Raw genomic sequence first — 14,100 nt, 5'->3', positions numbered from 1 at the left:
AAACCTAATGCTTGTGTGTATTGACTCTCTGATCTCGACTGATATCCTACCCGCACTTGCAATCGGAGCAGGTCTCCTAGTTGTGCTCGCCGCCCTGGTCCTTGGTGATCTCGTCACTAGTTTAGAGTGTCAGTATCTCTTTGCCGGGCGAAATTGGCAGAGACTCTGTGGCGGCCCTGCAAAAAGGGGGGAAGAAACGCACATGTGGTCGGAGAGCTGCTTCAGGTGAGCCTGCTGCTCGGCGAGCTTCTTCTTGAGCTCCATGAGCTTCTCCTTCTCGCGCATGCGGATGGCGTAGTCCTCGTTGGCCTTCTCGCGCTTCTGGAAAGCGTCACTGTAGTGGGGTCCACCCCAGTCGCAAGTCAGTCATGGTTCGTGTTTCTCCGAAAGCGAGAGATGTCATGAAGGTCTTTGGTTGTGATGCCGCCGAGGCCTCCTCCAAGAAGAAAAAAAAACAAAAGAGATGTCGGACTCCACTTACGCCTGGGAGAGGCCCTTGGGCATGCCGCCGGTGTCGCCCTCGGCCATGCGGAAGGCGGAGACGGAAAAGGTCCTGGTGGACGGGCGGGCGACCTTGGTGATGCTTTGGCGGAGCATGTTGGATAGGTTTGTGTAGGATGGTGGGAGGAGGAGGAAGAAGGGTTGCTGTGTTTAAATACGATCCGACAGGTTAGCAAAAGGGTATGGTAGCGATTGGAGGGGGCCCCAAGGAGATTGACGTCGTTAATCCTTTTGAATCTGGGGGAGGACGGAGGGGGATGCGGCGGTGGTAGGGGCGAAAAATACCTTTGGGGGTTCAATTGGTTGATCCGGGGTTTGGTGGTGGGAGTTAAAGATGGATGGTCTGATGATGCGGTCGTCGCAGGAAAGAATCTCTAGGTTGCTGGCCGAAGCGAGCGATTTGGAGCTCTGGGCAAGCTACGGATCTCCAAGGCTACTGGCTAACCTTGCCTGGCGTTCGGCTGATGACGGATAACCGGGAGTGGAGAACATTGAAGGCTCAGAACATTGAATGGCCTCTTTAAGTACTTGGCTTGGACATACCCTGTTGCAACACCATGCACTCAACAACGTGATTGTCATTTCTCAAGGCCTCAGGCCAACAATGGGTAGACGGCAGTGTCGAACCAAGAGGACCACCCTCGAGGAGTTACTGTCGACAGGTTTGGCTCTACAAGTGCATCTTGACGGACGGCGATGAGGGCTGGCTATGTTGCGACTCTCGACACACCGACACACCGACGATGAATTCTCCAAAGCAACGATGCGATGATCGAGTCACGTCAATAAATAACCCAATACAAGTACTTGCCAGTGACCCTGCAATTCGGATCTAGATAGCTTCGCTTTACCCTAAGAATAGGTTTTTATCTTTCCAATAGACATCCAACACGCAGAGTTGGGGACCCAGAGACGACTGCTCGGTGGTTTTGTATGTTCCCAGTGAGCAGCTTTGTTCAGGAACGCGAGCATCAGTAATCCATTGCCATAGCATCATGTTTACTTGGATCGCTCCTCACTCAATGTATTGGCTGGGCCGTTTTTTGCCCTTGAAGCTATCGAGGATGGCATTCCAAAAGCTGGTACGGCATCCCTGGGAACTCGGTCCAGACAGCACAGGGCAAAATAAAGACCCGCATAATGAAACTCGATAGTTGAGACGCCTCAGAGAATCGCCCGACCAGCGATGTTCATACGGACCCAGAGAAAGGGAACAGCTCTCTGCAATTCCTTAGTAATGAGTCAATCTCGCGCAAGCCTGTGACAATCTAACGTCGCATGGCCCCGAGGCTATCCAGCTCTGACGTAGGGCTCGTCTCTCCAACGATCACAATCTTGCAATGCAAGTCACGAGCAGCCGGAGCCATGTGGACATTTGTTGGGTCCAAGAGTGACGTTATCCTGTTTGGATTTTCCCTCGAGAGCACGGTTCCGGCGCGCTCGAGGAGGGGTAGCAGTAGCAACGACCCTGCCCAGAAATCACCTTGGTTTGACCTATGCTTTTCCCCTTTAGGGCATTGCCAGTCACGTGTCGGTACTTTGTGCCCGGGAACGGTCTGGTCCCCCCCAGGGCCGTTGTAGGGGAGAAAGGACCTGAAGAAAGGGTGGGTCAGAAGTACCCCACTAGTCAGGGTGTGTTTCATAGACCGCCAGCTCAGCTAGAAGATCTCGGGTGCTTTGCGCTTTGTTCTTGGGTAAAAGGGAGAACGAGTGCAAAAAGGAAAATGCACTTGAGGGTGGGAATGGGGTAGGAGGAATTCGGATGTCAGATGCACAGCCCTTTTGACCCGCGTCGCCTTACCTCCGGTACATAGAAAGGAGAGCGTTTGTATGCGTGTATGCGTGTAGGTAGGGATTGGCATGAAAAGGCGGCCCTCCGGTTCGTGGTGTTTGGCGCCCTTTGTTTCCCTTGTTTCCCTTGTTTTGTCCGAGAGCTGGGCTGGGCTGTGCTGTGGTCGACAGAGGTCCAGCTAGGTACCTGTAGTGCACAATCTCTGCTCTGCTGCGTCTGGCTGGTACTTACTGGACCCGAGCTGATTAGAGAGGTTAGGTACCTACCTACCTCCCTGGTGGTCACCCCCCCCCCCCCCCAATAGAAAGCGGTTTCTCATCCACTATTCGCGCCCCCCTCCTTTGGCCCCCCCCTCTCTCTCTCTCTGTTCTGTGCTGCTCCCATTCCCATTCATTCCCCTTCCCTTGGGTCCCTTGGGTTGAGTGCAATTTCGCGCCTTGAAATTGGCCCCTTCCTGGCCCTTCCTGGCTCTGCCTGCCTTGCCTCTCTGCCACTCTGCCTCTCTGCTCTAGCCCGCCCAAAACAGCCACCTCTCACCTTTACGGATCCCCTGCACCACCTGCACCACCTGCACCACCTGGGCCACCTGAGCCAAAAATCCAACAACTTCCCCAATCCGCGACTTCTACTTGTTTCCTACCTTTTCCACTAATTCATCACCGAAGCCACAACAACAACAATACCCAAATACCCCCCATCCTCACTTTTCGCAATAAACAACTTGCCCAGCATCTCCTGCTCCGGGTTGTTCGCTTGCATTTCATCAGCCGAATCCCCTTCTCTCGATTCCCGACTTTCCAACACCAAGATCGCACTCGGTACGTCCTCTCTTCATGCCCTGCCCTGTCCTGCCTCACCAACTGTCGTCATCGCCTCCTTGCCGGCTCTCCCCCTCCCCTCGGCCCTCAACCTCGTCTGGCTTTCTCGATCATCTCGGATCAGCCTGCCCATCCCAATCACCCATCCGCCTCGCCTTGACTTGACTCTGGATAGCTTCATGGTCGTTGCTAGCCCGTCTGGCGATGCGCGACCCCACCGTGAGCTGAGCGGGGGAGCCTCCTTTTTAGTCATGAAGTCAACGAGGCGCAATCCCGCCCGCGGCTCGGATAGCCCTCGAGAGATCTCAATGCAGTCTTGATATCCCTTTTGCGATCACTAGTTTTCCTTTGATCACTGCAATTCCCTCATCTCGCTCAGATTCTGTGTCACTTTGACATGAGCTGAGGCCACCCCCGGATTTTGCTGACCGTCTTTCCGCGATAACAGATCAACATACTCAAAATGGGTCACGAAGATGCTGTCTATTTGGCCAAGCTTGCCGAGCAGGCTGAGCGCTACGAGGGTACGTAATTGACGGCGCCGCCATCTTTTTCTGATGGCCCGAGCTAATCGCGAGCCGTCTGCAGAGATGGTTGAGAACATGAAGATCGTCGCTTCCGAGGACCGGGATCTGACCGTCGAGGAGCGAAACCTTCTGTCCGTCGCCTACAAGAACGTCATTGGTGCTCGCCGTGCTTCCTGGAGAATCGTCACCTCCATCGAGCAGAAGGAGGAGTCCAAGGGCAACTCTACCCAGGTTACCCTCATCAAGGAGTACCGCAACAAGATCGAGGCCGAGCTCGCCAAGATCTGCGAGGACATCCTCGAGGTCCTCGACAAGCACCTGATCCCCTCGGCCAAGAGCGGCGAGTCCAAGGTCTTCTACCACAAGATGTACGTTGAATGATGACTCGATTGTCTGATGATGTTGTATCCTAATATCTGCCACAGGAAGGGTGACTACCACCGCTACCTCGCCGAGTTCGCCGTTGGCGACAAGCGCAAGGACTCTGCCGACAAGTCTCTTGAGGCTTACAAGGCTGCCACCGAGGTTGCCCAGACCGAGCTCCCTCCTACCCACCCCATCCGCCTTGGTCTCGCCTTGAACTTCTCCGTCTTCTACTACGAGATTCTCAACTCGCCCGACCAGGCTTGCCACCTTGCCAAGCAGGCCTTTGACGATGCCATTGCCGGTTAGTACTGTGCAGATACATGTTCATGGTAACGCTGCTAACACACTCCGTCACAGAGCTCGACACGCTGAGCGAGGAGAGCTACAAGGACTCTACCCTCATCATGCAGCTCCTCCGTGACAACCTGGTAAGTTTCGTCCGGGACCCTGTCGCTTCCCTCCTATGTGATGCTAATCTCGCAATCTAGACCCTGTGGACCTCATCAGAGGCTGAGCCCCCTGCGGGCGGTAACGCCGAGGCCGCTCCTCAGGAGGAGGCCAAGGCCGCCGAGCCGGCCGCAGAGGAGGCCAAGGCTGCCGAGTAAGAAATGCATTCCCTGGTATCGTAACCGGTTGCTTCTTTGGTGGGTATCCCCGGTGGAAATGGTGTCTATGGAGTGTGGACTGGTCGAACTCTTCAAGACTCTGCATGTTTATGCGAACACAACGATTTTTGACGACTTTTTCCTAATCGGCAAATGGGGGCTAAAAGACCAACGGGCATCTTGGACTCTGATTTCCTCAGATTGCTTGATTTTTAGACTCTAATGCGCAGAAGGCTGAATCGTCTGGACAATAAAAATTCTTCTTTTCCTTCGTGAACTTTTCCCTCTCGAGATACCACTGGCACGGGCTGGGTTGTCCTTTGCCCTGAAGTGATTGATCATGTCGTCAATTTTCTGTCTGTTAGGGGGCAACTCTAATGTATTACTTGTGTGTGTATTTCTCATTCAACTAGGTAGACATGAGTGCCCTATACGCTAGATTCTATCCCGGATTGTGTCTCGGAGTGTTGCGATGAGAGAAACATCACATAACCGGGATGATACGAGAGCCGCGGTGTCAACGTAAGCTCAGGACGGCCAGGCGGCCCTAGCCCTCTTTCATGTCATGAAGGTGTTTCTCAAGGTGACCATAGAGCTGGGGACGGTACGGCATGCCGTAGTAGATAAAGCGTCCCAAGCTGTAACTTGCTCGCGCTGATATGTACATGCCGGACTTCTCTGGCGGACAGGCTGCATAAAGCAGAATGGGACGGCAGTGATGTTGGCATCCGCTGTGCGCCGTGTTGTCCTTGCGACCGCGGTACTAGTCCAGTCTTCGTAGCTACTCAACCATTCTGCAGCACCCTTCATGTGGGCGGCTTTCAGTCCTGAAAGGACCACCGCCGGGAAAGACTCTTTTTGGGAGCCGCCTGCTGCAGTCCTGGTGGTTGGAGACCGATGCGGAGGTATAAAATACCTCTGAGGCCTCCAAAAAAAAAAAGACTGCTGGTTACTCCTCCATTCTCTCGTCTCACTCACTCCTCGACGACGGCAAAGTGCACCCGGAGCCACAGGCTGCAGTCCAGGCAGCCGACGAGCAGCTCGCCGTCCTCGGCGGCCGACTCGAGGTCCGGCTCGCCGAGGGCGAAGCCCCGGTCGTTGCCGCACCGGCAGCCGCGGTACCACACCGAGTCTTCCTCGTCGAACCCGAGGTCGTCGAGGTCGACGCTCTCGACGCCCGTCTGGAAGGAGCTGCTGCTGCCGCCGGGGCCGGGGCCGGGGCCGTCGCCGCCCTGCTGCCGCTGCCACCCGGGCGGCTGGTGCGGCGGGCGGGCGAGCTTGAGGGCGCGGTCGTACGAGGCCCGGGCCGCGGGGTCCGAGAGGACGGCGAAGGCGGCGGAGATCTGGTCTATCGTCAGGCTGCTGGTGGTGCTGGTGGTGCTGGTGGTGGTGCTGGTGGTGCTGGCAGTGGTGGTGAGGATGGCGGCCTTGTCCGGGTGGTGCCGCAGGAGGGCGCGGCGGTAGGCGCGGCGGACGAGGGGCGCCGGGTCGCGCTGGGAGGCGAGGAAGGGCTGCGGCAGGTCTAGGATCTCGTAGTGGGTTGGCTGGCCGGGCTCCGGGGCGGCGGTGGCCGGGACCGCCATTTTTTGTGTATGTGTATTTTTTTTTGGAGACCTGCTTGGGAGCCTTGGGCAAATGTGCCCCCTTCGCAAAGGGGAGAGTGTGTCCTTGCTAGGACGGAAAGGCGGTGTTGCGTCAGAGTATTTGAGGATTTATAAGTTGACATGAAATTTTATGAAAGGTTGTAAGTTTTAAGTGTCACGTGTGGGGCGTGCTTGATGAGGGTATCGCCAACTTTGGGGTTTGTGTTTGACGTTTGCGGTCATGCGAATTGGGTAGGACTAAGAATTCCCGTGTTCTTGTTTACTGATCATAGAGTTGTCTTAAAGGAGGTGGAATTCCCGAGGGATTACTTCAAGATCCGGGAGAACGTGGTGGTCCAAGATCGCCGTCGACCATGACCGAGTTCGCAAATTGTAGGGTCACATAGCATGCCATATTATGCTCCTGAGATGTACTAGCCTTTCCTAAGCCTAGATGTATTGACTATAGTCAAATTCAGCAAAGTTCTCATGGTTACTTTAGTGGGCTTGAGACGGAAGAAGGCCACGTCATGTTCAGGAATTTGTATTCGAATTGTGGTACACATTGTTGGTACAGGGTGTGATATATGATATATGTACAGCATCTGAGTCCATTGATCCAGCCACCTAGCCGCTCTCGCATTACCTGGGGAATCTGGTCCAGTTCTTCTTTCCAACCTATCAAGATCAATGGTGTTAGCCACCGGGCAATCGCGGGAGACAAGCCTTGATTCCATGACTTACCTGCTTCCATTCCTTGATGAGCTTCGGCATGTTGAGCATGGCTTCTCTCCTCTTCTCCATCCTGTGCAAAAGTCCAGTCGTTAGCCTCGTTTCTCTCATATAAATATCCAGCAGGTGTCTGCTCTCCTCCTCCCTGAGGTGATACGTACTTTGCAACCATCTGCCTCTCGTGCGCGTGACCCTTGACCTGTTGCCCAACGCCGGTACCCTTGACCCGCAGGCCGAACTCGACTCTCCTCCGCAGCCTCTCCTCGGTGCCCTTGGGCGTCGGGGGCAGCAGCTCCTCGACGCCGTGCTCGCGCGCCAGCTTGACCAGCTCGGCCTGCCTCCTCAGCGAATACACGGGGTCGTGCCACTTGCCCGTGACAGGGTGGCGCATCGGCAGGAAGGGGTTCGGCCGGTCCTGCTGGTAGCCAGTGACCCGCGGGTTCGAGGGCGTGGCCCCCTCCTCGGCGGCGGCGCTGCTGGCGGGCAGGATCGTGGCCGGGGGGTACCGCGCGAGGAACTGCTGGAGCCGCGGCGGCAGGGCCTTGGCCAGCTGGATGAAGTGCGCGCTGCTGCTTGTCGCGGCCATGATTGGCGTGCACACCCGTCCCGGCTCGTGTGGGTGCTGGCCTGTTTGCGGGTGTGTTTCGAGAAGAAGGGGATCTCGTAGGGATGGGATCGGGGTGAGGTTTTGCTTGGATTCGGGAGACTTCGAGATGGTTGATCTCTGGGTCAGTCGATTGGGAGACTTGGGGAAAATTTAGGTGGGTCCATGTCTAACCTTGTCGCCGGGCTTGGAAGCTGAGGTTGTGGGATTCTCTCTCTACGGACTCATTTTCCGGCAATTGAGGAAATTTTCGAAAATTTCCGAAAGAGGGACTAATTCTCTGGTTGACGATTTCTAAGAATCTTGACCACTCTCGTGATTTTGACGTATAGACCGTGGCATAAATCTGAGTTGACAAATAGAAGGTTCTGTGCTGTTCTGGGATGCGTTCCAGACTTGTCCCGATAAGCCTTTATCTGTCGCCTGGACGAGAGCCCCATTCAGTGCTCTCTTCTGCGATCAACACACTCTCGAACACTACCGTTACAACAACCATCATGGCTCCTCTCGACCTCGAGGAGCTTCTAAAGAAGAAGCGCGAGGCAGCTGCCGCCGCTGCCAAGCCAAAGTTCATTCCAAGGAAGCAAAGAGAAAAGCTAGAAGCCGAGAAGAAGGAGAAAGAGAAGCAGCTGCAAGAGGAGCAACAGCGTCGAGATCAACCTCGCGATGATCGGGGCCGTGACAGTCGCGATGGGCGAGATGGGCGAGACTTTCGAGATGTTCGAGACGGGCGAAACGGGCGAGACGGGCGAGACGGGCGAGGTGGTTGGGACAATCGCGACAGCCGCGACGATCGCGGACGGGCTCCCACCGCGCCGAGGGCTATGAGACACGATGGCCCTGCCAACGGCGCAAACAGCAACGGCACAAACAACCGCTCCGCCCCCAGGGGTGTGAAGCGATCTGCCGAGGATGAGGAGGCAGAACTCATTCGCGCAAGATACATGGGCCCCGATGTCAACCAAAGCAAGTTCTCCGCCAAGAAGAAGCGCAGCCGCAATGCGGGCAACAAGTTTAATTTCGACTGGAACCCCGACGACGACACCACCGACTCGTTCTACGCCTCGCCCGTCGCTCCAGTCGTTCAAACCTCGAGCTATAGCGAGGACGCGGAGGAGGAGAAGATCCGTCGACAGGCGCGCCTCATCGAGGAGCGGGATCCTGAACATGGAAAGGAGCGAGCCCGACAGCTATTGGAGGAGTTTCGGCGAGGCAAGGAGCGACGGATGCGTGGGGCCATGCACAAACATTGGTCGGAAAAGACTCTGGACGAGATGCGCGAGCGTGACTGGCGTATCTTCAAGGAGAACTTCGGCATCGCTACCAAGGGCGGCAGTATACCTAATCCCATGCGGAAATGGCGAGAATCGGCGCTGCCGCCGAGACTATTGGATGTCGTCGAGCAAGTTGGTTACGAAGAGCCTACCCCCATTCAGCGTGCCGCCATTCCTATCGCTCTACAGGGTCGCGATCTGATCGGTGTCGCTGTCACTGGTTCCGGTAAAACGGCTGCGTTCTTGCTGCCTCTGCTTGTCTATATCAAGGAGCTACCACCACTAGACGAGTACACCAAAGCCGACGGTCCCTACGCACTGATTCTTGCACCGACTCGAGAACTGGCCCAGCAGATCGAGGCCGAAGCTAGGAAATTTGCTACGCCGTTCGGCTATACTGTCGTCAGTATTGTGGGTGGCCACTCCATCGAGGAACAGGCTTTCGCGTTGCGGAACGGAGCTGAAATCATTGTGGCGACGCCTGGTCGGTTGGTGGATTGTATCGAAAGGCGCCTGCTTGTTCTGTCACAGTGCTGCTACATCATCATGGATGAAGCAGATCGTATGATTGACCTTGGTTTCGAGGACTCTCTCAACAAGATCTTGGACGCTCTTCCCGTCTCAAACGAGAAGCCCGACACAGAGGATGCCGAGGATGCGCAGGCCATGACCCGATACTTGGGAGGGAAGAACCGGTACCGCCAGACAATGATGTACACGGCGACTATGCCCCCGCTCGTCGAGAAGATTGCAAAGCGGTATCTCCGAAGGCCGGCCATCGTGACTATTGGCAACGTTGGCGAAGCTGTCGAGACTGTCGAGCAACGCGTCGAGTTTATCTCGGGCGAAGATAGACGCAAGAAGCGTCTGCGTGAGATCCTCCACTCTGGCCATTTCGCGCCGCCTATCATCGTGTTCGTCAACATCAAACGCAACTGCGACACTGTCGCCAAGGACATCAAGGGCATGGGTTTCTCAGTCGTCACTCTCCACGGTAGCAAGACACAGGAGCAGCGTGAGGCAGCACTGGCATCGGTGCGGAACGGGCAGACAGACATCCTTGTGGCTACGGATTTGGCCGGAAGAGGTATCGATGTTCCCGACGTCTCGCTGGTCGTCAACTTCAACATGGCCACCAATATCGACAGCTACACGCACAGAATCGGCCGCACGGGTCGTGCTGGCAAGAGCGGTGTGGCGATTACCTTCTTAGGAAACGAGGACACGGATGTGCTGTACGATCTGAAGCAGATGATCTCAAAGAGCTCGATTTCGAAGCTGCCAGATGAGTTGAGGAGGCACGAGGCGGCGCAGAATAAGCCTACGAGAGGTAGAAAGAATGAGGAGAGCGGCGGTGGTTTCGGCAGCAAGGCCGGGTGGAATTAGAGCCTTGAGGAGCCATGATTATCTGTTAGGCAGCTTGGTGAATGATACCTTGAATGCGAATGCACGTTCATAATTGTATCTCCTAATGCTTCCAGGTCGTGAGCTGGACGGTCCATCACCCCGTCTCAAGTACTTTATAGAATTGCACCCAGCCATCAGTGTGAGGGACTTGTTATTAGACACCTACAAAGAACCGGAAGACTGGAGTGGATTGCCCCTCGTGGAGCTTCCGTTCAACGGCCGAGGTCTTTCGAACCCAGACAGGGATTTGTATGGGTTCTGGTCATGCAAGATGATCAGATAAGATAAGCGCGAAAAAAGAGTCACCGCCAAATTTTATCGAGTCCCGGCGCTATTTCCACACAAAGGGCCAGGCCTCCCCCATGCAGAGTCTGCTCGACCAATCTTGACGAGCTTTCTCGAGCCGGATGGCGATGGATTGACCCGCTTTCCGCCCTCCTGGAAATTATCGCTCCTCAGTTACCGGCGTCAAACTTGGGGCTCTCGTCGGCTGCGTGGCTGTTGGCGTGCAGGCGAGTTTGAGTGACCGACCTGCATGGGCACAATCTTGCCCCGCCTTTATGAGAGAAAACCCATCCTGACCATCACCAAAGGAGCGGTCACGGAGGCTGCAGAGACGTCTTGTCTGTTGGCTCCCTCCTGCATGTGATAGACATAGCAAACAATTCCCTCATAGGTCGTCACCTCGTTTGCTCGGCCACACCTTGCTATAATCCTGGCACGCGCCATTACCGACCGCTGTCTCGATCTGGCTATCGTTGGGTGGTGACCCCTCTCCTTCGCTCCCTCGCCGTCACCAACCTCGTCGCCACCAACAACACACGACACACGACACGTCTGCTGCTCACCCCGATTGAGCTCTCTACAGCCCCCGGTTAGGAGCTGACTCGGGCGGCCTGGCGACTTCGACTTTTGCTGGGCATATAATGGCGTCCACCACGCAAGCCAGAGTCGAAGCCCCAGTGTCAGCTTCGGAGATTCTGGACATCAAGCCACCCTCTGCAGTCATGGAAGCCGTTGAAGACATCGTCTATGGATCGGTAAGGACAACAGATGCACTTTTGTCCGTGCTCTGAGATCTTTCTCACTGACCCTTTTCTCTTGGCCCCCAGGTCGCTGGCATCGTCGGCAAGTACATCGAGTATCCCTTCGACACGGTGAAAGTCCGTCTCCAGTCCCAGCCCGACCACCTCCCCCTGCGATACACGGGTCCTCTAGACTGCTTCAAGCAGTCGATCAAGGCAGATGGGGTCTTGGGGCTGTACCGCGGCATATCGGCGCCGCTCTTCGGGGCGGCGCTCGAGACCAGCAGCCTCTTTTTCTTTGAGCGCATCGGGCGCGAGACGGTCTACGGCTCTGGACTTGTGCCGAGAGACCAGCACTTGCCCCTCTCGGCGCTCTGGTTCACGGGCGCATTCTCTGGAGTGTTTACGTCGTTCATCCTCACCCCGATCGAGTTGGTGAAGTGCAAGATCCAGGTGCCGGAGACAGAGGCCGGCGTAGTGAAGGCGCCGTTGAGGCCTATCCCGGTGATCCGCGATATCTGGCGCCACCAGGGTCTTTGGGGTTTCTGGCATGGCCAGATGGGCACGCTGATCCGTGAGGCGGGCGGCTGCGCTGCGTGGTTCGGCAGCAAGGAGACGAGCTCGACGCTGTTTCGAGAAGTCAACATCCGCAATGCCAAGACCCCTGCCCAGGTAGAGAAGGCGACGCACGGCGATCTCCCGCTGTGGCAGCAGGCTATGGCGGGCGCCTCTGCCGGCATGTCGTACAACTTCCTCTTCTTCCCCGCCGACACCGTCAAGTCGCGGATGCAGACGACGCCGATCGGCGACTCGTCTCTCAACCGAACATTTTTGAGCGAGGCGCGGGCTCTTTGGAAGCAGGCCGGGCTGAAGGGCTTCTACCGCGGATGCGGGATCACGGTCATGCGCTCAGCACCCAGCTCCGCGTTCATTTTCATGGTGTATGACGGCCTGAAGAAGTACGTTCCTCTGTCATGAGCTCAGAGGCTGCTTTAAAGGGGCAAGACGAAAACAAAAAGCACCTTGTATAGACGGCCCAGTGGGCCGCTGCTTGAAGGCATTCAGACATGTATGGCGTTCGGAGCATCATTCTAGGGGTTCTTTATCTTAAGTCATAGATTCAGGGAGTCACAAAAGTCATAGATAGATCTGTGTTTATTGACTTGATTATATTCCGATCATGGGAATAGCAAGCTACAATTATACAGCATGACAGTGATCGCAGCTAAACGACCCCGCCCAAACACACAGATCATCGCAGAACGAGGCATCTAGACCGCAAAACCAGAACCCGATCATGCGGACTTGACGTCCTTGTTCTTGAAGTCCCAGTTGTTCAGGTAGCCCGCGCCAGCGGACAGGTAGGTGGCGAAGCCGAGCCAGCCGAGGTAGGGGACCATGCACCAGCCGGCGACCTTGTCGACGGAGCCCCAGAGGTAGGCGAGGTAGGCGTTGACGCCGAGCAGGGCGGCGGCGTCGACGGTGGCCTCGATGGGCCGCTTGAGCACGAAGAAGAGGGGCATCCAGGCGAGGTTGAGCCCGAGCTGGATGGTGTAGAGCGTGGCGCCGTGCTTGGTCATGCGGATGTGGTCGACGCTGCTGAGCGGGGACATGCCGGCGTTGACGGCGCGGTAGGCGGCGTAGCCCATCAGGCCGTAGAGGACGGTCCAGACGGGGCCGAAGACCTCGGGCGGGGGCCGCAGGGGCGGCTGCTTGAGGGCCATGTAGGTCTTTTGGGGCTCGGTGGCTGTTTTGTTGTCTTTGTTAGTTATGGGTTGGGTTTGGGGCGAAGCAAGAGGTTGGGGGTCCGACTTACGCCTGGTGCCGAAGCCGACGGCTGTTCCGAGGACCACGGGGAGCAGCACGGAGGCCGTCGGGTTGGCGAAGACGGAGTAGGGGATTGTGAGGGAGGGGATGTAGGTCGTCATGATGGGCAGCTGTGATTCGACCTCGCTGGTCCGGGTTCCTTTCAAAGAGAAAGAGTGCAGTCAGTTGGATAGAGGGTGGAAATGGCAGCAAAGCAGTTGGAGATTGGGTGTTGCGTGATAACGACAGAAGAGGAGCGTTAATGTGCGTGGTGATTGATGGTGGTGCATTTGAGACACCTCTTCCCATAAAGTGCCTGATCAACAGCGTGACTATGACGACATGTATCCCGGGCGCACCTGGTGCTCGATTCCGGGGGAAGCTTTACCGTTAGAGGGTGGGTGTCCACTATGTACCTGGAATCAGCGGGTCTGAAGCTCTGAACTGTGCGGACTCCGTCTTCATGAGCTTTGAGTGCCATTCAAATCAGTTCAGCTCACACGAAAGGAAACACTTCGTAAAAATCTCGTTCATTTTACCGCGCAACTGATGTTCCTGCCTCTCACACAATACCTAGGTATCCTTGCCCAAACGTGCGGTGGCCGTCTTTTTAGATAGCTCCTACGGTCCTACCGTTCTTGCTCAGATTTGGGACCGACCTATTCACCCGCCGTTTTCCAGCCGTTTCAAATAGGACCCCGCACGGGCCACCAGTACTTGCGTCCTCTCAGCTTCCACTCCACGTGATTGCGCTGCCGGCAAGCAGTGTGACTCGCGTCCGAGCTAACGGCAAATGAACAAGTCTCCTGCTCCGACCAAGGCGCTACCATCGGGTCTACCAATCGTCTCGTCGCTCTCTCGCTCCATCTGACCAGCCTCTCCCTCCAGGTCGGCCTCGAACATCACTTCGTTCCCATCTTGCAGGCGAACAGGGAATCAGCATCACTCGCGATCTTGCGACCGGCCGCCTGCATTCGCCCTATCGTGCTGTCGTCACGGTATCTCATTTTGAAAACTGTTCGTTTCTCTCTCTGTCACCTTTTCATCCATCCCCATTCGT

General features: G+C 56.1%; 7 protein-coding genes across 7 annotated transcripts; 3 read left to right on the top strand and 4 right to left on the bottom strand.

Moving 5' to 3' along the window:
• Nucleotides 1-76: 76 nt before the first annotated feature.
• E0L32_003607 (uncharacterized protein) lies at nt 77-597 on the bottom strand (the record flags this gene model as incomplete). The annotated part of the gene is made up of 3 exons (XM_031137926.1): nt 77-116; nt 203-334; nt 482-597. 3 exons carry the CDS (start codon nt 595-597, stop codon nt 77-79), a joined length of 288 nt encoding a protein of 95 aa, XP_030998377.1.
• A 2,977-nt stretch (nt 598-3,574) lies between these two features.
• Nucleotides 3,575-4,609, top strand: E0L32_003606 (uncharacterized protein; the record flags this gene model as incomplete). The annotated part of the gene is made up of 5 exons (XM_031137925.1): nt 3,575-3,635; nt 3,700-4,006; nt 4,064-4,305; nt 4,362-4,432; nt 4,493-4,609. 5 exons carry the CDS (start codon nt 3,575-3,577, stop codon nt 4,607-4,609), a joined length of 798 nt encoding a protein of 265 aa, XP_030998376.1.
• Nucleotides 4,610-5,167: 558 nt separating this feature from the next.
• E0L32_003605 (uncharacterized protein) lies at nt 5,168-6,192 on the bottom strand (the record flags this gene model as incomplete). Its single annotated transcript, XM_031137924.1, has 2 exons — nt 5,168-5,489; nt 5,588-6,192. The coding sequence occupies 2 exons, from the start codon at nt 6,190-6,192 to the stop codon at nt 5,168-5,170; spliced, it is 927 nt and encodes a 308-aa protein (XP_030998375.1).
• A 331-nt stretch (nt 6,193-6,523) lies between these two features.
• Nucleotides 6,524-7,510, bottom strand: E0L32_003604 (uncharacterized protein; the record flags this gene model as incomplete). The annotated part of the gene is made up of 3 exons (XM_031137923.1): nt 6,524-6,655; nt 6,839-6,870; nt 6,937-7,510. The coding sequence occupies 3 exons, from the start codon at nt 7,508-7,510 to the stop codon at nt 6,524-6,526; spliced, it is 738 nt and encodes a 245-aa protein (XP_030998374.1).
• A 515-nt stretch (nt 7,511-8,025) lies between these two features.
• On the top strand, nt 8,026-10,188 carry E0L32_003603 (uncharacterized protein; the record flags this gene model as incomplete). The annotated part of the gene is made up of 1 exon (XM_031137922.1): nt 8,026-10,188. One exon carries the CDS (start codon nt 8,026-8,028, stop codon nt 10,186-10,188), a length of 2,163 nt encoding a protein of 720 aa, XP_030998373.1.
• Nucleotides 10,189-11,135: 947 nt separating this feature from the next.
• Nucleotides 11,136-12,212, top strand: E0L32_003602 (uncharacterized protein; the record flags this gene model as incomplete). The annotated part of the gene is made up of 2 exons (XM_031137921.1): nt 11,136-11,249; nt 11,322-12,212. 2 exons carry the CDS (start codon nt 11,136-11,138, stop codon nt 12,210-12,212), a joined length of 1,005 nt encoding a protein of 334 aa, XP_030998372.1.
• Nucleotides 12,213-12,529: 317 nt separating this feature from the next.
• On the bottom strand, nt 12,530-13,162 carry E0L32_003601 (uncharacterized protein; the record flags this gene model as incomplete). Its single annotated transcript, XM_031137920.1, has 2 exons — nt 12,530-12,981; nt 13,051-13,162. 2 exons carry the CDS (start codon nt 13,160-13,162, stop codon nt 12,530-12,532), a joined length of 564 nt encoding a protein of 187 aa, XP_030998371.1.
• Between the last annotated feature and the right edge of the window lie 938 nt (nt 13,163-14,100).

This window comes from Thyridium curvatum (genome assembly GCF_004353045.1).
Source record: "Thyridium curvatum strain D216 chromosome Unknown NODE_16_length_530760_cov_82.129700, whole genome shotgun sequence".
Classification (NCBI taxonomy): domain Eukaryota; kingdom Fungi; phylum Ascomycota; class Sordariomycetes; order Thyridiales; family Thyridiaceae; genus Thyridium; species Thyridium curvatum.
Note: the sequence above shows the minus strand (reverse complement) of the source record. Positions and strands in the feature narration are given on the sequence as shown.